This window comes from Eupeodes corollae, chromosome 1 (assembly GCF_945859685.1).
Source record: "Eupeodes corollae chromosome 1, idEupCoro1.1, whole genome shotgun sequence".
In the NCBI taxonomy this organism is placed as follows: domain Eukaryota; kingdom Metazoa; phylum Arthropoda; class Insecta; order Diptera; family Syrphidae; genus Eupeodes; species Eupeodes corollae.
The window spans coordinates 131,736,485-131,762,221 of record NC_079147.1 but is presented as its reverse complement, the minus strand read 5'-3'; the positions used below and the strand labels follow the sequence as shown (position 1 = coordinate 131,762,221).

Sequence of the window (25,737 nt, the reverse complement as noted above, 5' to 3'; positions counted from 1 at the left end):
CCATTTTTTTTAGTTAAAAGTCTAACATTTACGAAAATGGATCGCTTAACTATCGCACAATGTATATAGCACATATTGTGCTTTAAGTGGAGATTATAGTTTACATAATCTTCCAACTACCCAAACAATTGGCAAAATGGTGAAAAATATTGAAAAAAAAAAATGGATTGGTTACTGATCATCGTTTCGCTCGTGCCACTGAAAATATTGCCGCTGTAAGTGAAAGTGTTGCCCGAAGAAGAAGACCCGGATGTTTCGATTCCTCATCGTTCTCAGGAATTAGGACTGTCTTACGGCACATTTTAGCGAATTTTGCATTTGGATCTACACCTACACCCATATAAAGTCGAGTTCACACAACAACATCGTAGATACGTCGTTTCTGATAATCCTCAAGTAACTGAAAAGAGGAAATTATATCTACAAACAGTCACTGTTTAATGCGCTCTTTGGTCAGAAGGTGTGATTGGACCTTACTTCTTCGAAAACGACGATAAAACGACTGTACCCGTCAATTCGGAGCGTTATAGGCATATTATAAACGATTGTTTTTTCCTGTTATTGAAGAATACGACTTGAAGAATATTTGGTTTCAACAAGACAGTGTCACATGCCACACAACTCGAGCAAATATGGCTTTATTGCAAGAGACATTATTTGGCCGTGGCGATATCAACTGCCACGCGATTTGACAAGGCTAGACTTTTTACCGTGTTAAACTCTTAAGCACTTAAAAACTAACATTGGTCAAGTTATGCCTCAGTACAATTCGAAGTATGGTCATTTAAATGATGTAGTGCTTTTCACATAATGTCAATGTTCAAACTCTATAATACAAAATATTTTACGTTTAATTTTGAAACCGCAAAATGGATAACCCTGTAGTTAATGGATTATTTAGGTAATTATTTTAAAAAATTATTCTTTTCAAAAAATCTGCCAGAAATATCAATAATAAAAATAATATTAAATCAACTGTTTTAACCGATAACTGATCAACTGACAATCAACAAAAATTTCAAACAACAATCAAAATATATATTTTACACTAAATATGAAAATTGTTCTTAATGTACATTTGAATGATAATATGAGGCCTTGAATGCATAAGTTGCGTAACGTATACGATTGAACATATAAATAAAAAACCATGTTTACAAAAATTAAACCCGATATTGAGGTAATGCTACTATTGCTCTCAAGGCCTCATATAAGAGCAATTTAATTTGAATTAGCAGTTTTTAAATGATATTTTAGAAACTATTCTTGTTTTAGTTTCTTAGTGAATTTTTTTAATTGTCAATCATGCATACTACATTATGTATTTCTATTAGTATTGAATTTTACAATTTTTATTAATATCGCGAAATTCAAAATTTTCATAAATGGTATGGCTTATTTGAATCTCAATAAATTTCATATGTATATAACATTCAATCTATTAAAATATATTTGTGCTCTAGAATCAAAATGTAGCTTACAGCATTACAAGAAAAGTGATGATTATTTTGATAAATACAAAAAGATTATTTTTATAACTTGTTGCTTCTGTGGTACACTGCATTTAGAAAATAAAATAATAAAAATTCTTTAAGCCGAGAATAATGATTCCAAATAATTTCGTTTTCAATGTTTAGCTTTTTTTAATGGAATTATTTTAATATCAAAGCCGCTTCTATCTGTAAAATATATTTTTTATTTTATATTTTTTTTTTTGATTTCTATTACTTTTAACATTTTTTTTTTCAAAAACGACAGCAAATACAGTAAATCCAAATCTTTTTTTTTATTTTTTTTTTTAATCTTTAAATGAGTTCATAAGCGTTAAATTATGGTTCTTATAGAATCAACATGTCGTTCTCTTCAGTTAGTTTCAAATGTGTTTTCTTTATAACTCTGACTATTTTATATGTAATAAACAAGGTTAGTAATGAACCAGGGCTTAGTGACTTACAACTTTCAACCATTTCTGTGTGCGAGTAATTGCAGGGATGGAGGGGACCTACAGTTATATGCCGAATCCGAACGGCTTATCCGAGAAAGCACTTTTTCATGACGAGAATTACTCTTGGAGAATTTGTCAATTTCTCGCAAAAGGCAGTACCCGTAAATAAAATTTTAGGTGGCACAGGCAGGGATCAAACCCAAGACCTCTTTTTTTATAATAAGCGGACACTCAAGGGGATATATTACCCTTATTATGTAGACACAGTGTGAGCACTAGGAAAGGGAGAGAGGGGTTGAAAGGAGATGTCGGTGCACATTGGTTTTGAATTCCTGAATATTGCAATAGCTGGGAAAGACAGAGTGTGGTAAGGCATTCCACATTCGCATAGTACGGCTAAAGAACGAATCTCTATACTTGACAGTACGACCGAAGATGGGCTCGAGGGTATATTGATGAGCATTCCTAGAAGCGCGAGTATTACGGTTGAACTGTTTAAGGGGAGGAATGCAGCTGGCTATTTCTCTAGAGCATAAACCATTAAAATAACGGTAAAACAGGGTGAGACAAGAAACATTTCGACGATGTTCAAGTGACGTAAATGATCTTATGATGGTAATATCACCAATCAATCTAAATGCTCTACGTTCAATACTATCCAAGAGGCTTAAGTAAGTTGCAGGAGCACCAGCCCAGATATGGGAGTTATACTCAAGCTTTGGACGTGTATAAGACTTGTAAATAACAGCCAGATCAGAGGGGGAGAAAAACTTTTTGCATCGCCTTAGAAAACCCAAACATCTTGCGGCATTTTTGGCGACATCGCGTATGTGATCGTTCCACAAAAGGTAGTTGGTGATACACATACCAAGAATATCCAGATGTTCAGTTTCCTCGATGCAAGTGCCATTTATGGATAATGGCAGGGGGTTTATTTCGCTTTAACGATACAAGACAGCATTGCGTTTTCGAAGCATTAAATTCCACGCGGTTTCTTATTCCCCATTGTACAATGCTGTTTAGGTCGGAATTTAATGAGCTTATCATATTTTGTCGTTGCAGTTCCACATCCGAAGAAGAGTGGTGTGAATCTGAAAACGAATATGAAAAGCTAAGAGTACTATCGTCAGCGAAACAATGTATTGGATTAGATGTTGCAGACAGGAGATCATTAATAAAAATGAGAAAGAGTGTTGGAGATAGAACAGAGCCCTGGGGCACACCAGCATTTATTTTGTGGTTTTCAGACTTGAATCCATCCAATACAACTTGTATTGAACGATTCGAAAGGTAATTACTAATCCAATGAAGGAGGGATTCATGCAAACCGAAAGCACGCATTTTCGATAAGAGAGCCTGATGCCAAACCCTATCAAATGCTTTTGAAATATCTAGTGCAATAATCTTACTTTCTCCAAAGCCATGTAAAGATTTGTTCCACTGTTCGGTGAGATGAACCATGAGATCACCAGTGGACCTATTGCTACGAAAGCCATACTGTCGGTCATTAAGAAGCTTCCGTTCTTCGAGATATTTCTTGAGCTGATAATTAATCAGCGTTTCCATGACCTTGGAAAGAAGGGACGTAAGTGCAATCGGTCGATAATTAGACGGTGAGGAAGATTCGCCTTTTTTGGGAATAGGCTGGACAAAAGCGGTTTTCCATCCGCTCGGAACGAGACCTGAGGAGTAGGACAGATGAAAAAGCTTACGCAGTGGTTTTGCCAGCGATGAAGAACACCTCTTCAGAACAATAGCGGGGATACCATCCGGACCAGCAGATTTGTGTATGTTAAGATCTTTTAGGACCCTCGCTACGGTACGAGTGCGAAAAAAGATTTGCCCCATAGAATCATTAACTCGCTCAAGTACAGGCGGAGTCAAAACACTCACTGGCAGAGTTGAATTGGCGGCGAGCTGCCTAGCAAAGAGATTTGCTTTCTCTAAGGAGCTAACAAATGGAGTGTCATTCACAACGAGCGTAGGAACCGAGGAAGAGAAAGAATTCTTCATATTTTTTACAAATGACCAAACATTTTTACTGCTTTTGGGACATTGCAGTATTTTTTGTCGTAATTTTTGGTCATGTAAAAATTTGGTCCGTCGAATATGGGCGTTGCAGGGCTTCCTGGCTTGCTTGAACTTATTACTCAGTTGGATTGGCTTTAAAACAACGGAAACTTACCTCTTTAACCCTAATAACCTCTTTACAGCTCGCATCGAACCATGCGTTTTCCTTAGGTCTGATGCTTTTAACCCTATTCGGGATAAAAGTTCTCATTCCCAGGAGAATCAAACTTGTGATCATATCAGCGCTGGCGTCAACGTCACTATCGAGGAAGCATAGTGACCAGTTAAAGATCCTGAAGTAATTATTGAGACCGTCCCAGTTGGCTTTCTCGTATTGCCAAACGGTTCTCTTAGGAGCTCTTTCTTTAACTGGAGAGTTTTTACACGAGAAATTTGCTGATATGACACAATGGTCAGATGTGCCTAGAGGAGATAGGACACTAATAGTGTACTTACCAGGGTCAGAGGTAAGAAACAAGTCAAGAGTGTTTTCTGCTCGACCTACCACGTCCGATATTCGAGTGGGCTCGTTACCCAGCTGAGTTAGGTGGTTTAACTCAGCGAAGATCTCAGCACACACTCCTTCTGGTGTTGACTGGCCCGAATGTTGAAGCCATGAAGAATTGTGTACATTGAAATCGCCCGTAACATCGATTTCAGTACGAGGATAGGACGAAACAATTCTTTGGATGGAATCAGACAAAGCATCAAATTCACGAGAAGTTGATACTCTGTCTAGATTTGGGCTTCGATAAAGGAAGCAATAGTGAATGATTTGCTTGTTCACGGAAAATTTAAACCACATAAAATTGAAAAAAGAATTTGTGCAGGGACCATATTGTAGCAAAAACTGATGAGCAACATCATTCCTAATGTAAATGGCGAGACCATGGTGGGAAAAGAATAATGGCACCAAGTTATACCCTTGAATAAAGAATTCAGTGGGATCGGAATACTCACCCACTTGGGTTTCACTTAGTGCCAATACAGCTGGCCTGTTTAAAACAGTATGGGAGTACACAGAAAAAAAATTCGATCTAAGCCCACGAATATTACAATAATCTACCCTGAAATTTCCAGCCATTGCAAATAAAAGAAACACAAAAACCAAAATGACGAAGACTATAAGAAAAATATTACCGAGTTGAACCACAGAATGCTATTCGATACACGCCACTACCAGTGTTATGCCCTAGTAGTGACAAGAATCGAATCCGGCCCTGTTAATTCAATAACAGTCCAACGCACTAACCATCATGCCACGGGTACTACTATACAAAGATTCTATTGTAATTTAAAAGGACTTCTAATAAGAAGAGGGATTGGGTGTGTGATATTATAGTGAAAGCATAGTAGCATGAATAATTTTTAGAAAACTGTCAAATTATGCGTACGCCCATGCATAAGGGAAATGTCATAACGTTCCGTGATTATAAACATATCAAGTTGTGTTCATCTGCATATAACATACCCTCCTACAAGAACGAATTATAGGTTCATACGTGTATAGACAAAAGAGTTTATAACACAATGGGTAATAATTTTATTAAACAAAATATTGTAAACTCCTTGGCTTAGTACCGTAAACTAAAACTGTTTAAATTTAAAAAGACTACCCCAACAAATGAAAATAGGTATTTTGGTCCCCGCTCCAATAGACCTACGTGTTTTATAATTTAAATGGGTTTGTATAGATATTACTATAGAATGATCACAATATTATCGTAAAAGAACTAATAATTGCTATTTTTTTGTGTTTATCACTTTTCAAACGTTTAGACTTTGTGCGCCCCAAATATATGGCAGTCATCCGTTCAGTGAGTCTCTCGTTCGTATTGCGCTCGTGATGACGTTTTGCTCCTGTTAAATATTTCTCTGTGTTACTCTTTTATTTTCATCTCTGACCACTGCGACACAACTTGACTCTGATACCCGCTTTAAACGTTGACATATGTTACTACACAAGATTGATTTTACTAGTAGGTCCTACCGTATCATATATTTAAACAAAGTCGTATAAATATGTCTCTTTAAGGTTTTGAATCATTAATATGAGTATGATTGAGCCAAGAAAGTCTATTTTTTATTCGATTCTAGAAAAACTGTTAAAAAGTGCTTGAGTAGCCAGCTGTCCTCTTACATAAAACTTAATACAACATAACCTTTTTTGGGACCTTAAGCTCGCACAGAAAAATTCCACAACAAACCTGAGCGTCATCAGAGCGAGTTTGTTTTAATGTTCCACTTTTGACTCATACACAGATTAACAGAGAAAATGCCCTGGATAATGGCCTCTCAGATAATGGCATCCATACTGATGTACGGCTCCTTCACTAAGGCCCAAAATATATTATTGTTACATAATAATCAGCAACAACGAACATAGTAATAGATAACAATATTATTGCTGTTATTGTAATGATATGCGACTCATTACTATTGGAACGGGAACCACGGCCCATACAAAAGTACCCATTCTCCTTTACTACAATCTTTCAGCGCTCTTTAAATCAAGAAATCTAAGTATGATTTCTAAAAGACAAGGCCATGTTCATGTCATAGAAAGTCTTGGGAAGTTCTTAAGGCAAATTCCATGGGTAGAAGTCAGCGTGTGAAACCATACTTAAGATAGCGGTCTGTGCATCAGGATGATGAAATTATGTAATATATTATATTTGACTACCTTATGCAAGAATCTTTTAATAGCATTGCAATAACTTCAATTCGACAAAATTTATAATTCATAAATCGTTGAATTATAACGAATGGTCGTATTGGCGATAGCGACAGGAATCTTTTAAGCAAATCGAAATTCGTGTTATCCAAACTATATAAAGACATGTACCAAACTTAACATATTATTAGAAAATGCTTAAAATTCTACTGCAAAGTTAGTTGCTAATCAATATTGTATATTTTAGTTAAAACTCAAAACAAAATATGTTAGTTTTAGGTGGTTTCTTAATCAAAACTATCGGCTTAAATTTATTATTATAATTTTAAATTCTTCTTGATGCAGCTCAAAATAAACACAAATAAAAATGAAAAAGATCTTAACAATTAATTGTTCTAATTATAATAATGTTTGCAACCTTCAGAAGCTCTCATTTAGAAGGACTATCGGTTAATCGATGTTTGATGCGTGGTTTGCTGCAGGATGCACGCCGTAGAGAGCTAACACTGCCGCCAAAATTATCATAGTCTAGTGACTCTGTTGAAAAAGCTTAATGGATTGCATATACATTTATGTATACACAGCGCATACATATAAACAAAATTATATGGGACATTTCAAAATTATTGGTTGGTAGTGTTTAAATGCATCATTGTGAATTGTTGTTGATGTTGTTGTTATTTTTATTTTTTTAGTAAGGGAAAATGGAAAAAAAAATTATTATTAAATTTTTCAAAAATTTTCCAATAAGATTCTAATGAGAGTGTAATGGTTATGATTGTTGATGCAATAATGTGGTGGTGGATATCTATGAACCAAGTTTTTTCTAGATTGTTCAGAAATTAGTTTCATAAAAACCTTTATCTGTAGGTGACCCTAAAGTCAAGCTGCTTAAACTCGAACTTAAGTTATACTGTCGTGGGGATGGTGGTACTGGGGTTGTTTCATCTCCAGGTAGGCAAGTTTCAACCATTGCTTCAAGGCAATTTACGAAAAGCTCTGATGATTCTCCCATCATATTGTACTAAAACAAAAGTAAACAGATAATAGTTGTTAAAATATATATATTTTTTTAACAAACTTTGGTAAACGGTCCGGCAAATCGCCACAATCCACCAAAGCCACAGCTTTGAAGGAAATGTAGTTGCTGCTGCGATGGGTCCTCGCTGGCGAGCATATTTTGTATAATATTTTGCACAGAGTTAAGGACAACTTGATCATGGGACATGGACAGAATGTTGTTTATTTTCTGATCAAGCAAGGAGTGGCTAAACAAAACAAAAGAATATAATAGGAAAAATTTTAAAAATTTTCATTTATAAATTGTGTATTATAATTATAAATTTACATGACTGGGAACACTTTTGGAAATACAACAGATCCTTCCGCGAGGTATTGATAAAGAACTCTCGTTTCGCTTTCATTGGTGGAATACTTTACTAGGGTTGCAAGAACAGTTAACACAAGTGCTTGTATTGATAAATCAGGAAGGACTTCAGGGTCAAGTAGAACATTTGATTCATTGGATACTGACGAACGCGAGCCGCGTTCCTATAAAAAAGAAAAAACAGTTTTAATTAAAAAATGTGATATAATGTTATTTATTTAATTTAATAAATATGATAAACAACATATGTACATTAACTTACTTAATTTGATAACTTTGCTACCATGCTAATGTTTTGTGCAACGTTCTTTTTTTTTGCTGTACATTTTGTTTTTTTTTTTTAAGTGTTTGTTAATTAGGTTATCGTTTTTTAAAGGTTAGAGATTAAAAATAATTTTTTGAAATAAAAATAGTAATTTCATTCAAATTATCTCTTTAGGGATTTTTTGATAGAAAAGTATTTTTTTACAGTAAACATAAAAGATTCTCTAGATTTAATAACAAATTCTTTACTTTATCAACTTTAAAGGTTTGAACTTGAAGTTAATTAACTATTTTTGATTTAATATCAGCGAAAGGGATTAAAGATTTACCTTTTATTTTTGGGAAAAAAAATTACTTTAATTTATTTGTTAAAATAAATCTCAAACCGAAATTTTAATCAATAAATATCTTAATCAAAGCGGGTACTTTAAAAAAAAGAGGTAAATATATAGAGAAATAGTGGGAGAAAAATAGAGTAATCTGGACGTGGAATGTTAGGCCCCTTAATAAATCACGTGCAGCCGAATAGTTGGCAGAAGGCCCAAACTGCTGTAAGACAGATATAACCGCCATCCAAGAAGTGTGATCAGATGGACCCTGGTCTAAACGAAAATTTTAAGACTGCGATGTATACTACGGCGACTACTGTCAGGGACAAAGGCAGTGACTATTTGGGTTCGGATTTCTTGTTGGAACTAGACACAATCAAAAATTCTTGAGTTTCAACAGTGTGAGAGTGCGCACCACGACAATCTCAAACAAGTCTAAATTAGCCACATAAGCCTCATATGCGCCCATTCTCCAACAGAGGAGAAAGATGAAGACACCAAAGACATATTTTTCGAGCTCTTGGACAAGACATATGAGCAGTTCCCTGGCTATGAAATTAAAATTGCCTTTGTAGATTGGCTGATCGATTTTGCTGGGCGAGACGGTTTTGGTAGCTAACACATAGTTTACACATCTTGATATCCACAAGGTGACATGGAAATCTCCTAATTAGTTAACTGTCAACCAGATTGATCACATTGCGATCGACGCACGACATTCCTCCAGTATACAGGAAGTCTGAATATTTGTGGGGACCAACATTGAATCAGAACACTACCTCGTTGTAGCCAAATTATATCCCCATCCAAGCCAAAACAAGGAAGTACTGCGAAAGAGACTGACATGTCCTTTTCCGATCGAGTCTCTAGTAACCTCTTAAGGAGGAGCATCGGCTTCCTAAATGAAAAAAACGGAGCATGATAAGCGCGCGATCGACGATATAGAGGGATGCTATAACGAAAATGAAGTTGGTAAATTTTACCAAAAGGTAAGAAAAACTTCCTAAAGGTACCAGCCACGAAGCCTGTAAAGACGATAAGGGGAACATCATAGTAGAACCGCAGTCTATGCTGAGAAAATTGAAAGGCCGAATTATTCAACCAGCAGGAGGTATGCAACAACTCTGCTGTTAAATATGGTCGAAAATATGCATGCCAGATGAGTGGAATCTAAGCATAGTTTGCCCAATACACAAGAAAGGATACCCTCCAAATTGCGCCAACTACATAGGCATAAGATCCTTTTTGCCCAATTATGTGAACGATTGATGCCGTTCGTCGACAACAAGTTCACCATTGACCAAATATTCACATTATAACAGATCTTGGAAAAAAGAAACCAGAAACTTCAAATCGATATCCCCTATCTCTTTATCGAGTATGACAGCAACTAGAGCAATGTCTAGTTTTAGCATCCCTGTCAAAGTTATCCGTTTGTACAGAACAACGATGAAGGGATGGATCTGGAGGTTCTTTTAATCACGCTTCTCTATCAAGGTCGGAAAAGATCTCACCGATGCATTTGATGCCAAATAAGGTTTAAGACAAGACGATGTACTGACATGCGACTTTCTCAACATCATTTTGGAAAGAATTGTGCAAAACTCAACAAATATTAAAAACAGTCATCCAATTACTCGGATACACCGACGATATTGACACAGTGCTGAAATTAAATAAAGAATAACTCTTACAAATTGCTGCTTCTTTTGACTTAGAAGTCAATTGAGTAGTAAAGTCGTCTCTCGAGCATCTAAAGTCACCATTTATAAGACACTCATCATCACGGTTATAATTTATGAGGCCTGGACCCTGTTAAAGAAAGGGAGCATGGTAGGATATTTCGAGAGAAAAATTCGTAGGGTGATTTTTGGTCTCGCCTGCATAGATGGAGAGTGGAGGATACAACGACGGACTGTATGCGTTGTACAACAAAACTGACCTCATTAAAAGAAATAAAGTCAAACGATTTAGATAGATGGCTGGGTCGTGTACCTAGAGCGAATGGACAATAATTTTTGAAATTTCAAAATGAATAGATTAACTCCTGTACAACGTTGCAAATCGTGCAATTTATCACCAAAATAATGGTTCGGTTGGCGCGATGGATCGGTTTAGCACCACGTTGAATCTAATTGACAATGCGTATCCTCATAGACGCCGTGCAGGGTGCACCGAAGATATTAATGATGCTGTGGAGCGAAGAAGACACTAATGAGTCCACCCTCCATTGCATGCAACAATTGGAGCTTTGCTCAATTTCTTCCTTAAAAACTACACGTATAAAAAAACACCCGTAACAATTTTAAATTTGTCACTCCAACACCATAATAGTCTATCGGCGGGTCCAGACAACATAAGGGACTTCATTTGAAATCAACTTCATTCTTTGAACGTACATTTTGACTAAGGCAACTTGTTAGTTTACAAGTGTCATGAATTTTAAATTCAGAACTTTACTTCACAAACCTCTACTTTTACTACTACCAAACACATTACTGTCTACAAACCATTCCTCAGATATATTACTTACGTCTTATTACTAAATACACTTATTTATTTTCTAAATTTGGCAAGGAACCTTTTTAGAAAATATATTAAATGAAGTTGTGCAGAAAATCATTGGGTAATAAAGTTCAGCTTTAAGTTGAATGAAAAGACATGATCAACTGCCATTTTGACAGAAGTAGACCTGACATGATAGTTAGGTAGATTTTTGAGACTAACTTTTCAGTGAACTTTTCATTTAATTTGCCTTAATTGGAATCAGTAATTGTATGACAGCTGGCCAATCAGATACCAGAAACTTGCCTTACTTTCAAGTCCCTTATGTCGTCTGAACCTGCCCTATGTGTATTTAATGGATGACATACAAACTAACGTTGATTTTATAACTTAAATTGATAAGAGGACTTAATAATCACGTAAATCTTTTAAAAATTTAAAAATTCATCCTTAAGGGTTTTCTTCATATTACCCTCAATGAATTCATGTGTAAGAATGTAAGGTTATGGAGAAATCAAAAAAGTTTATTTAAAAATTATTGTACTTAAACGAATGAAACTCAGTGTAGAGGAGATGTCTTCAACTAAGTGTTTTTATTGTGATTATTTAAAGAAAAAAGTCTTTATTTAATGAAAAAAAGATACCTGTCGTTCATCGATTCCATTTGACTTATTTGGATCTTTTGTCGTTGGTACCGAAAATGATCGTTGAGTTTTGAACAAAACTCGTGCATTCTTTTTTTAAATATTTTTTTGTTTTTTGAGAATGTATATTGTATGTGTTGTAATTAAAATAATGAAAATACATAGAAGATAAGCATGCACAACATATTATCATACAAAATTATTTTTAATAATATAGTATAAATTAATTAACATTTATTGACAAACAAAAAATAATCGTGTATAAGGAGCAAAGTGTTAAACATAAAACATGTTGAATTCAAGTGTTAAATGCATTTAATGAGCAAAATGTTTTAGTTTATAATTTTTTATTAGAAACCCAGGATAGTTTAATGCAAGCAGCATTCATACGAAATAAGATTAAGAACGAAACAGAGAAAAGAAAAATTAATTTAGTTATTTATATCTTTCAAGAGTAGATAGTACAACACATAATTTCAATAATATTCTTAAGCAGTTTTTCTTTAAAGAAAAAAACCATTGACTTAGCCTTAAATCAATACAAATCAAATTTATATCATGAACATAAGTGTTCCATGTTTAGCAAAATAAAAAAAAGTAAGCTTCTTATCATAAGCATTATATGCAATATAGATATGTGCATTGTACACTGCCGATGGTCACTATAACAGTATACCATCATTTTTGAAAACCTTTACTTGAAAATGTAATAATTCTTACAATTGAATGGCAAATTAGAAATGACAATTGGATTTTCCCAAGATAATTAATGAACTGATTGAAACACAAATAGGTGCCCCACTTACAATTCAGTATTTAAAACTTAATTTCATGGTCTGAGAAAAAGAAAATTATCAGAGTTAAACGTCATAGGAGGCGTGCCCAGTGAAGCTAACAGATAAAAAATGGTTGGTTGTTAAAATTGGTTCATCTTTCCTTTATTAATACTTGTTTCTTGACATAAATCTAAAAAGATTCTGAGTCTTGAGACTCAGACTTGAGACTACAGTTACAGGCTTATAAGATTTCTTTAAGCCTTGGGCTAAGATTGTTAAGACAAAACTTTCAAAATCATATAAAAAGTGATTCATTTTATTAGTTATTTATTATGTTACAACTTAAGTGCCATTATCAGATATGAAATTTTACTTAAAAATTACAATTTCAAGTTATATCTTGACAATGTTCTGGTTTCCGAAACACCTAGTTTTAATTGCCCGATTGCATTGCAAATGTTCAAATGGTTGACATGTGCATTCAAGAGGACACAAGCGTCCACAGGTTTTTCTCAAAACCCACTTCTGTCTACCAACTCCTACTCTCACCTCCCCACGGTGAACATCGGGTGCATAGTACCTTAACTGGAGATTGGGTTCTTACCCCAGTGGAAAGTTTTTGGGGGCAGCAAACGAGATAGGGGGGGAGAGGTGTTTTCACTAAGTCCCCTCTCCTTATCCAGACGGCAGCGGACGAATTCTCGAGATGGAATAAACGGTGGCGTCTACAGTTCCAGTAAGGTTGAACTACTTAGTGAACACCTTATATGGCTTCTTCGACATTTTAGGAGCCCAAGCCTATAAGGAGCGGTTTATCCGGCTCCCCTTCCTTGGAGTTATACTAAGTATCTGGCCCTTCAGGTTGGGGGTTGTGCCGTCGGGGTGAATTCCTGGCCACTTAAAAAATACCTTTACAGACTTAACAGACTACGTGCAGGCAAACAATTAGCGGAAGCTCTAAACTGCTGCAAGGCAGATATTACCGCCATCCAAGAAGTGCGATGGAATGGACCGGGCAAACGCAAACTAAAAGACTGCGATGTATACTACGGCGACTGCTACAGAGAACAAAGACAGCGTCTATTTGTGTGTGGATTTTTTGTTGGAACTAGACTCAGGAAAAAAGTCTTGAGTTTCAACAGTGTGAGCGAGCGCATCACGACAATCCGCATCAAGGCTAAATTCGCTAACATAAGCCTTATATGCGCGCATGCCCCAACAGAGTAGAAAGATGAAGACACCAAAGACATATTCTTCGAGCTCTTGGACAAGACATATGAGCAGTGCCCTGGCTGTGACATTAAAATTGTCTCAGGAGATTTTAATGCCAAGCTAGGAAAAAAAGACATATTTGGTGGCATAATCGGGAGATACAGCCTACACGACACCACCTCCGACAACGGATTCAGGCTGATTGATTTCGCTGCGGGACGAGACGTTCTGGTAGCTAGGATGCAGTGCACACATCTCAATATCCACAAGGGGACATGGAATTCTCCTGATCAATCAACCGTCAGCCAGATTGACCACATTGCGATCGACTTCTCCAGTATACAGGATATCCGAACATTCCGAGGGGCCAACGTTGACTCGGACCACTACCTCGTTGTAGACAAGGTACGCATACGGATATCCCGATCCAAGCCAAAATAAGGAAGTACTGTGAGAACATTCGACGTTAGACGGCTACAATCGCAAGAGACTGCCATGCCCTCTTCCGATCGAGTCTCTAATAACCTCTTAAGGAGTCCTATACTGCCTGCATTAAGCATTGAAAACCAGTGGCAACATTGCCTTGCAGCCATCAGAGATGTCGCCTCTGAAGTTCTAGGTTTCACACGGCCACCACAGCGAAACCCCTGGTTTGACGACGAATGCCGGTAAGCGCACGCAGCGAAACAACAGGCATACAAAACGGCGCGCGCTGCACAAAAAAACTAGAGCTGATCCCGAGATCTACGAGCAGAACAGGAACACCGGCTTCTTAGATGGAAAAAAAGAGATCATGCGAAGCGTGCGATCGAAGAGATAGAGGGATGTCACAACAGGAATGAGGTTCGTTAAAAAAAACTCCCAAGGATACCAGCCACGGACCGAAGTCTGTTAAAACGATCAAGGGAACATCGTAGTGGAACCACAATCTATGCTGAGAATATGGAAACACCACTTCTCCAAATTATATATAGCGGGAGATAGAACCACTCAACCTCGGCGACGCAGATCAATAATTCCGCCTACCCGACCTTGACGAAGTGAAGATAGCTATATCTAAACTTAAGTCAAACAAAGCTGATGGAGCTGACGGCATCGATGCCGAACTAATCAAAGCAGCAGGAGATGACTTGGTAGGAAGCATGCACCAACTCATCTGCAAAATATGGTCGGAAGAAAGCATGCCCGATGAGTGGAATCTCAGCATAGTGTGCCCGATACATAAGAAAAATGCCAACTACAGAGGCATCAGTCTCCTTAACATTGCATATAAGATCCTCTCTGCCGTATTGTGTGAACGTCTGACGCCGTTCGTCAACAACCTGATAGGTCCTTATCAGTGTGTCTTCAGACCAGGAAAGTCCATTATCGACCAAATATTCACACTACGGCAGATCTTGAAAAAAAAACCCAGGAACTTCAAATCGATACCCACCACCTCTTCATCGATTTTAAAGCCGCGTATGACAGCATCCATTGGGAAAAGCTCTACAGAGCAATTTCTAGTTTTGGCTTCCCTGCCAAACTTATCCGTTTGTGCCGAATGACGATGCAGAATGCACGCTGCTCGGAAAAGATCTCACCGATGCATTTGATATCAAAAAAGGTTTTAGGCAAGGCCATGTACTGTCATGCGACTTCTTCAACATCGTTTTGGAAAGAATTGTGCAAAACTCAATCGTCAACACTAGAGGCACAATCTTCCAAAGGTCCATCCAATTACTCGGATACGCAGATGATATTGACATAATTGGAAGATCAAAGCGTGATGTCAGTGGAGCGTTTTTGAGCATTGCACCGGAAGCGAAGAAGATGGGTTTAGTGGTCAATGAGGGCAAGACCAAGTATATGCTATCATCAAAAAAGGAAACAGAACAACAACGTGTTGGACAAAACGTCACCATGGCCAGTTATAACTTTGAGGTAGTTAAGAACTTTCTCTACCTAGGTACCGCTATTAACACAGACAACGACACCAGCGCTGAAATCAAACGAAGAATAACTCTTGCAAATCGCTGCTTCTTTGGACTTAGAAGGCAATTGAGAAGTAAAGTCCTCTCTCGAGCATCTTAAGTCACCATCTAAAAGACACTCATCATCCCGGTTCACCTTTAATGGCGCTGAGGCCTGGACCCTGTCAAAGAAAAATAAAAGCGTCTTAAGATGCTTCGAGAGAAAAATTCTTCGGGTGATTTTTGGTCCCGTACGCATAGATGAAGAACCGAGGAGAAGATATAACGACGAACTGTACGAGCTGTACAGCGACACTGAACTAGTTACATCAACGCTCCAGCCCGGAAGGTCTTCGAATCCAATCCCGAGGGACGGCGCAGTAGGTGGAAAAGGACCTCAACCAACAACAAAAAGCAGAATTTTCTTTTCATTGATTTTTTTCAACTGAATATTTTTTTGTACAATTAAGATATGGGGTAATAAGTGATATGAGATATAAATTCATTTCAAAACAACATCGTTTTTAGTGTCGTGGTAGCTTAATACTGTGCAGTGTAGTATTGGCCCAACTAAGTATTCGAATTTTAAAATTATTCAAACCACAAAATAATATCTAAAAAATCAGTTGACTCTTTTAATAATAAATATGTATATATTTTTGCAAGTTGAGTTATATTAAAATGTTTTGGATTTTTGAAATTTCTAACACCCGGAAATTTGTGATTAATACTAATTATTTTTAAATATAAATTTCTCGTACTTTTGTCGCACTAAGCTTTAGAGCCTTACAATGCTTTAATTACTCATGAAGTTGATATAGTGCAGTAAAGTTTCGAATCTTTTATCTTTAATTAAATTAAATAAGCGCTAGAAAATCCAAAAGTATAAAATAATTTTTAAAAAAATACTGAATACGCTTCTACAATAAGTTTTAAGCTACTATTCCATTTACTTAACTCTGCTCGATCATATGCCATACATGTAGAATCTGGTTTAGCGCATTCAGGTTATTTAAGAAAAGTGGTGAAAAGAAATGAAAATAGCCTGAATCTGAATTTTATACTTCCCAGAACAGAACTTTAGCAAACATGTAAACTACGCAACGCAAGAGAACCTGAAAGTATCTTAAATGGCAGATTGTTCTATTTTAGAAGAAATCAAAAGGTTATACTAGAGGTAAATACCTCAGCTTCCCATTTTAATATTAAGCTAAATAGTTTAATATTTATGGGTAATGATTATGCCTTATAAATAATTAATTCAAATATTACATAGACTTAGTCAACTTTTAACTTAAATTATATTCAAATACAAATTCTATCAAAAATCATCAAAAGTGTAAATAAGCAAATATTATTAATTAGTTCTACTTTAAATTTTATTATGTTTTTTGTTTAAAAATGTCATATCCGGCAGAAAGCAAATTTTTTCATGTCCGAATTCTTAACTATAATATTGTTATCCTTTCTTGTTAAATAAAGAAAAAATTCTAACTATCCATCCCAACTATCCATTCTCAAGTGCAGATTGACACCACCAAAAATGGTTCTACTGCTTCCATCTATCAACTCGGCCCCGCTCGGTCACAGCCCTTTTGAAACAGTACCCTAGTGCCAGAACGCATTGATTGTAAGGAGCCGACGCGCTAGTCCATGGTTTTTAGTCTCAAGTAATAGATTAGCAGAATTGCCAATGTATCCTAACAGTCCCTCGAAACATATTATTTAAGTTATCATAAATTGTTTTAATTTTGAGTGGAACGCTTTTGAAGCCAGTGTTCTTTTAAATGAGCATATAATTTGAATAATAATAATACAAGTAACACTTATAATAATTATTATAATAAATACAGTAAAATAAATAAATAAGGTGGCGCAACAGACCGTTGAGAACTAGGGACTCACTGCCATTCCCGTGTGCAAGTACTGTTGTCAGGAATGGAGGCGACCTACAGCTTTGAGCCGAATCTGAACGGCAAATTTGAGAAAGCACTTTTCAAAACAAGAATTACTCTAGGCAGTACCCGTGAAAAAAAAAACTTAAGAGGGCATAGGCAGGGATCTAACCGAAGACCTCTGGCATGACAGTCCAACGCACTAACCATCATGTCACGGGTACAACAACTTTTGCACAATGCTTTGCAATCATTTAAATGCATTTCTTCAGACACGGTTATACATTGCAATGGACTGTATGTATGCACCAATCGACTCTATAAACTATGGAATATAATATTATGCTGCAGAGATGTCCTTTTAATTAACATTTAAAAGTTGTATTTTCAATAAAAATACCATTTGAAACATTTTCTATATTTTGTAACTATATCAATGGCTTTTTTCTATTAATTTAATAGCAATAATATAACAATATTTAAAAATGTAATCATACCTGATGCGGTGGAACTTTATGATGTCGTGCAAATGACAAAGCTGATTGATCAAGGATATCCCAAGATTTTTGTCGTCTTGAAAGTGTCATTCCAAGCTAAGATATGAACATATGATTATAATTGTTATTATAATATTATATACAATTAAAACTTACATTTTGCGACGTAGAGCTTCCTATTTCGGGATTCTCAGTACTCATTTCAGTTGGCCATCTAGGTAAGGCGTGTTTGACATGACATCTAGAACGCACTTCTTCTGAGACAGCTACCAGAGCTGTCAAATATGCAACACTATCTGGCGTAACTTCAAATTTATCTCTTCGAACAGGTTTCGATATAATACCAAGAAGCATTGTTAAAACTCGATAAGTTCGTGAGACTGTTGTAGGAGTTGGATGACGAAATCCCTGCATTAAGAATGTTTATTTTAAAATTAACAGAAATTATATTGTATATAATTTTTTAAGAACCTTTATCAAATGACCAACCAACGCAAAATGGAAATTGCTTCTAAACGAAAGCCCCACTGCGTGATCCAATTGTTTAAAATGCCATTCAAGAGGTTCCCGAGTACTTAACATAACATCAGAAATATTCATCTTATCAAAAGATCCTTGTGACTTAAGTGTATGCAAATTCTGTTCAAGCAAAGCTAAGCCAGCTCCGTACAAAGTTATTTCATCCAATTGCAACACAGAAATTGCTACCCAGAAAAGTGCTCGGTGGATTGGTGATTCCTATAAATAAGAAAGGAACAAAAAAATACAGAATACTTTTGTCGACTTAAAAAAAAAATTATATCTTACAGGTCTTAAAAGTGGCTGGATTCTTGTTAAACACATTACTAAAGCCTCAATGAGAATAATATCATTGAATGATTCTAGTGCTTTCACAAGAATTCTAAGAAGTTGTTTTACTTCCTGATCAGTTACACTCTTGCTTATGCATCCGTAAACTATAAGAGCTCTTGGTTGAAGAGCTGGGTTATAACAGAAAGCAAAACTTCTCGAAAGCGAGGTCCAAGTTTGCAACCATTCACAATCAGGATAGTCCCTCATGCATGCTTCCATTATTTCCAGAAGAGCATCAGTTATTACCTCCAATGATGGCAAAGACAGACGTTCTCTGTCAGCTGGTAAGGGTTGGGAAACTCGTTCATTTCCCAACCATTTATCGGGTGGGTGACGACAACTTGAACGAAAAGCTGTTACCGCAGCTGATTTGACTTTGCTTATGCCAAAGAGCAAATAAAATTTCGGTAAAGAAAATTCATCCAAAGAAAGGCGAAGAACCCGCTGGGCTTCCTCGGAAAATGACGGTTTTGTGCAGGTACAAAGTGAGTGAATAATATTTATAACAAGACCATGTGTCGATGCACGCATGGATAACGATCCGGAACAAACCTGAAAATTTAATAGATAAATAATAAGTACATAAGAGAATTGTTTGTTCGCTTACCAGAAAAGTGATGTTATGAAACAGATAAGGCAAGTGTGTCGCCACATCTAAACAATTATTAAACGACAACATAAGAAGATAACGTCCTAAAATTGCTATATCATCCCACATCACATGTTGCTCCAGGTACTGTGTAGGGTTTGCGCAGGTTTTGTCCATTACACGGCACATGCGAGTTATAACCTTTTTTGACACCAGTTGTACATTGGCTGAAGCCAAAGCTACAGCTGTATCTGCCATTATTTCAACTTGCGGTGATCCAAGTCCATATGTAATAGATTTGTGTAAAAAGTTATCAAGAACCATGTCAATGAGTTCTGGAATTTGACCTATAGATCCCCAGATCTTAGCCTGTACTGATGGATACATTTCTTTTTGTTCAATTGTAAGGCAAATAAGTTTATCCAAAATTTGAGAGACTTTCAACTTTTTTGAATCATCATTTGATTTACAAAACTTAACCAGATTTTTGAGCCACGGCGTCATATACTCTAAACATAAGTGTTTCAATTCGATTGTACTCCTTTGGAATCCCTGAATACATTCTTCAAGGAACTCCAATGTTAGGTGGGGTTCATTGGTTGCCAGTTTCTCGCTAACTGACTTAATAAATATAGTATTATTCGATGGTATGCAGAGTCCTTGCGTTTCCAATAACTGTCCCTCAATTTTCAAATCGAAGGTAGCCGTTAAAGCACAAAGTAAGTTATAGGCAGCTGTCCTTAAATTTGGATCGGAAGAGCCTAAATTTAACAGAGCCATGTTTAGTAGTGTTCCAGGAACATCCTTTGGTCGAATTTTCTGATGAACAGTAACCGAGTCTGGCTGACTGAGTTCCCATCTATTGCGAATGTGAATGATAGCTTGGACAATATTATCACAATCGTTATGTATAAAACTAAGTTGACTAGTTTCGTTAGTAATGGATATAGTAAATTGGTTGTCGTCGACTAAACACACATCATCAATTTCAGATGCATAATAAATATCGTTGAGTAGCACAGAGTGTGCTAAGACTTTTGTTTTTTCAGCCGAAGCGATTTGTAGAGCGGTTGGACCAACTTTTATTGCAACTTTTGTGTCTTTGTGACTCAATTTAAGTGCATTGCTAAAAACTTTTAAGTCTTCATCGAGTGATAATGTTGCGCCAGGAAGTTTTTGATGTTCGGGTTCAATGAAGTCGTTTAGTTTATTCGGAACATCAAGGAAAATTAACTTTCGGTTACCCTAAAAAAAAATAAAGTAAATATAAATTATATGTTTGAGTTTCCAATCACACAAATTTAAAATTTTCAAAATGGCGCAAGAAGAAGTTGATGGAAAGGGGGTGTCAGAAATTGGTTAAAATGTCAAGAACCATTTTTGAACAGCTGAATCCAATCTTTCAATTATATTTTTTAAGCTTTTAAGCTAAAATTTTGTATAGATTTGGAAAAAAAATAAGAAAAGAACTACTTTTTCTAGGAAAAAATGTAACAAATTATTGAAAGTATTTTTGTGCTACATTACTTAATTAAATCATTTTTAAAACAATTAATTTTGAACTTGTATTTTGTTGACACTGGCTTTATTTGCATTTATTAGTGTGTAAACTAATAAATAAAACTTCTTATAGTTTTTCCTATTGAAAACGGTTTGGTGTCTCTTAGTTTTAAAAAAAAATACACAAATACATAATTCTAGTATTCTTTTCACAAAGCAGTAGGTACGACCTACTAATTCCTTTCAATTCCGGTATTGTTAAATGCATGCGAGGGAAAAATTGAAACAGTTTAAGCATTGGACATTATTATTCGTCCGAAGTAGCGCTCAGCGTTAAACTGATGTCCATTCATTTCAAGACCTGAATATTAAATAAAATATAATAGTTCTATTTAAAATTAATTTAATAATTAATTTTTTTTTTTTTTTTTTTTTTTATAATTAGCAAACACTAAAAGGGTTTTTTATACCTTTAATATGCCAAAGACACAGTGTGAGCATTAGGAAAAGAGGGAAGGGTTGGATAGGAGATGTCGGTGTACATTGGTTTTAAATTTCTGAACATTGCAATGACAGGGAAAGATAGAGCGTGGCAAGGCGTTCCACATTCGCGTAGTACGGCTAAAAAAAGAATCTCTGTACTTCATAGTACGTCCGAAGTTGGGCTCAAGGGTAAACTGATGGGCATTCCTAGAAGCGCGGGTATTACGGTTAAATTGTTTAAGGGGAGGAATGCAACTGGCTATTTCACTAGAGCATAGTCCGTTAAAATAACGGTAAAAAAGGGTGAGGCAAGAAACCTTGCGTCGATGTTCGAGTGATGTAAACGAGTTTATGATATTAATGTCACCAATCATTTTAAAAGCTCTTTTTTGAATACTGTCCAAGAGGCTTAAATAAGTTACTGGAGCACCAGCCCAGAGATGAGAGTTATATTCAAGTTTCGGACGTATATAGGTTTTGTAGATTGTAGCCAGATCAGACGGAGAAAAAAATTTCTTGCAACGTCTCAAAAAACCTAGACATCTTGCGGCATTTTTGGCAACATCGCGTATGTGATCGCTCCACAATAGATGGTTGCTGATGCACATTCCGAGGATGTCAAGATTTTCTGTTTCGTTGATGCAAGTGCCACTCATAGATAGTGGCAAAGACGGTTTATCTCGCTTTAACGATGCAAGACAGCATTGCGTTTTCGAAGCATTAAATTCCACACGATTTTTTATTCCCCATTGTACAATGCTGTGTAAGTCGGAATTTAATGAGCTAATCATATTTTGCCGTTGCAGTTCCACATCCGAAGAGGAGGGTTGTGAGTCTGGAAACGAATATGAAAAGCTAAGAGTGCTATCGTCAGCGAAACAATGTATTGGATTAGAAGTAGCAGACAGGAGATCATTTATAAAAATGAGGAAGAGGGTCGGAGACAAAACGGAGCCCTGGGGCACACCAGCGTTTATTTTATGAGTTTCAGACTTGAATCCGTCCAAAACAACTTGTATTGAACGGTTCGAGAGAAAATTTCTAATCCAACGAAGAAGAGATTCGTCGATACCGAAAGCACGCATTTTCGATAAGAGAGCAAGATGCCAAACTTTATCAAATGCCTTTGAAATATCAAGTGCAATAATCTTACTTTCTCCAAAACGATGTAAAGATCTGTTCCACTGTTCGGTGAGATGAACCATGAGATCACCAGTGGACCTATTGCTACGAAAGCCGTATTGCCGGTCATTAAGAAGCTTCCGTTCCTCAAGATATTTCTTAAGCTGATAATTAATCAGCGTTTCCATGACCTTAGAAAGAAGGGACGTTAGTGCTATCGGTCGGTAATTTGTGGGAGAAGAAGATTCGCCTTTTTTTGGAATTGGCTGAACAAATGCAGTTTTCCAACTACTCGGAACGAGCCCAGAAGAATAGGATAGATGGAAAAGCTTACGCAGTGGTTTTGCCAGCGTGGAAGAACACCTCTTCAGAATAATAGCGGGGATACCATCTGGGCCAGCGGATTTATGAGTGTTGAGATCTTTAAGAACTCTCGCCACAGTTCGAGTACGAAAAAAGATTGGTCCCATAGAATCATTTACGCGTTCAAGAACTGGGGGAGTCATGACACTATCTGGTAAGGTGGAATTTTCGGCGAACTGCCTTGCAAATAAGTTGGCTTTATCAATAGAGCTAACTAAAGGAGTGTCATTGACAACAAGCGTAGGAACCGAGGAAGAGGAAGAATTCCTCATGTTTTTTACAAATGACCAAAAATTCTTACTGCCTTTGGGACATTGCAGTATTTTTCGCCGTAATTTTTGGTCATGTAAAAATTTGGTCCTTCGAATATAGGCGTTGCAGGCCTTCCTGGCTTGCTTAAACTTTTTCCGGTTTTCCTCAGTTGGGTTGGCTTTAAAACACCGGAAGCTCACCTCTTTCTCCTTGATAACCTCTTTGCAGCTCGAATCGAACCATGATTTAACCTTGGGTTTAATACTTTTAACCCTATTCGGGATAAATGTTTCCATTCCCAAATGAATCATACTAGAAATCATATCTGCACTGGAGTCTACGTCGCTACCGAGGAAGCATAGCGACCAGTTAAAGATCCTGAAAAAATTATTGAGACCGTCCCAGTTGGCTTTCTCGTACTGCCAAACGGTTCTCTTTGGAGCTCTTTCTTTAACTGGATTTGTTTGACACAAGAAATTAGCAGATATAACACTATGGTCCGATGTTCCTAGAGGCGTCAATACACTGATTGTGTACTTATCAGGATCAGAAGTGAGAAACAAGTCAAGGGTATTTTCTGCTCGGCCGTTAACGTCTGATATTCGAGTAGGCTCATTGACAAGCTGAGTAAGATGGTTAAACTCAGCAAAAATCTCAGCACACATTCCTTCGGGCGTTGTCTGGCCCGAATGGCGAAGCCACGAAGAATTGTGAACATTGAAATCGCCCGTAATAACGATTTCAGTGTGAGGATACAGGGAGACAATTCTTTGTATGGAGTCAGACAGAGCATCATAATAATTTTTAACGTCGGTTTTAAATTTTTGAAACAGAAGAAAATTTGAAAAATAATATAGTGGCTCCTACGAATAATCGGACACATTAAATATAACTTTTCGCAGTGCATTTTCTCCTAGGAAAACATTGGGCAGGTTCAGACGACATAAGGAACTTGAACGAAAGGCAAGTTTCTAGTATCTGATTGGCCTGCTGCCAAAAAATTACCTTCCAATTAAGGCAACTTTAATGGAAACTTGACTGGAAAGTAAGTCAAGAAAAATTTCCCTAACTATTAAGTCAAGTCGACTTCTATCAAAATGACAGTTGAACCGAAAGCTGAACTTTATTACTCTATGATTTATTTATTTTCTGCAATTCTGTAAATGGTTTCCTTGTCAATTCGGAAAAGAAATAAGTAATATTTCTCTACAATACTAAATACAAATCGTTATGGACTTGTAGATTGCCTGAGGTGTTTTTTTAGATAGTAATGTTTTAGGTAGTTTTTGGTTTTTATTTTAAACAAGCCCAAATTACAATTGAAGCCATTAAACAGCAAATTAATATTAAAAACCAAAGCATCTCTATAATTTAACACCTCAAACATAATGGGACATTTAACATTTAGTACTTAGTTGCGTATCCTTTCGATTAAATCGCAAAGTTTTTAAAGTTCTTTTCAACAACGCCACGTCCCAGTTTATTCATTATATGCTCGATTACACTGAGGTCAACTGACTTTTTCTATGTTTAAAGCACTTAAGGCCAGTTGTACAATAACCACGACCTTGCTGTGCACGATTTGTGCTTTGGTTAATTATCCTGGTAGAAAATGAAATTGTTTTGTATTCCCAATTTAATGACACTGAACCACAAGTGTTGTTAACATATGTTGATGTTAGTTGCAACACATCCAAATACCTTGACCAACCTGCCGCCATGCTTTACAGTAGCCCAAATATGCTTATGAGAAAATTCTTCATTTCCTTTTGCCATACATACATTCTTACATTTGGAACCTTTAAGGCTTAATTTGCTTCCGTCCGTGAACAAAACCTAATTTATGATATTTACTTAGGTCTAATGGTTATCTAACAATATAAAAATATGTAGTTCAACCCTATTCCAAGTAGACATATCCTGTGTTATATGTTCATTAGCAAACTTAAGTCTTTAACTTCTATTTTTCTATTGTCAGCTTCTTCTTCTTCTGATGGTTTCATTGGCAACTTTTTTACTTCTGGTCTCTTTTAAAAAAAAAAAGATATCAAACATAGTCTGAAATGATAAGCCTTAAAAAAATCTTCACATCGTACGTCTTCAGCTTCTTTTCTTTTACTTTTCTGTTCCTCCTGCTGCTTATGGAAGGGCTCCGATGCAACAATTTCTGCTATTTTTTAACCTGATTTGCCGTCCTGGCTCAAAAACCAATTATTGAGTTAAGGTTACAGTACAAAAACATCTTGTGTGCAATTATTTGTGAGGGGCTAAATTAAGGGGTTGTTTTTTTTTTTTTTTTTTTTTTTTTAAATAATTTGAAATTTATTTTTTTATTTAAACTTGAGTTGAACTTACATATGGTATAAAATGATGATTAAGTTATACTACTTCTATACATTTTCTTTGTGAAAATGCATTGCGAAAAT

The 25,737-nt window shown here is 36.2% G+C and overlaps 1 protein-coding gene across 2 annotated transcripts in view; it reads right to left on the bottom strand.

Annotated features, from left to right (window-relative positions):
- Positions 1-25,737, bottom strand: part of LOC129942352 (neurofibromin) — a 47,589-nt gene that overhangs the window by 9,667 nt on the left and 12,185 nt on the right. Inside the window, exons 19-28 of one of the 2 annotated variants that reach the window (XM_056051227.1) lie at positions 19,610-20,836; positions 18,958-19,554; positions 18,622-18,888; positions 18,307-18,558; positions 18,151-18,246; positions 11,819-11,908; positions 8,038-8,240; positions 7,771-7,957; positions 7,548-7,713; positions 7,108-7,238 (exon numbers count right to left, since the gene is read on the bottom strand). In XM_056051227.1, the coding sequence (XP_055907202.1) occupies positions 7,120-7,238; positions 7,548-7,713; positions 7,771-7,957; positions 8,038-8,240; positions 11,819-11,908; positions 18,151-18,246; positions 18,307-18,558; positions 18,622-18,888; positions 18,958-19,554; positions 19,610-20,836 (3,204 nt within the window). In that variant the 3' untranslated portion in view covers positions 7,108-7,119. The remainder of the gene's footprint in view (positions 1-7,107; positions 7,239-7,547; positions 7,714-7,770; positions 7,958-8,037; positions 8,241-11,818; positions 11,909-18,150; positions 18,247-18,306; positions 18,559-18,621; positions 18,889-18,957; positions 19,555-19,609; positions 20,837-25,737) is intronic. The other variant, XM_056051229.1, reaches the window with a different exon arrangement.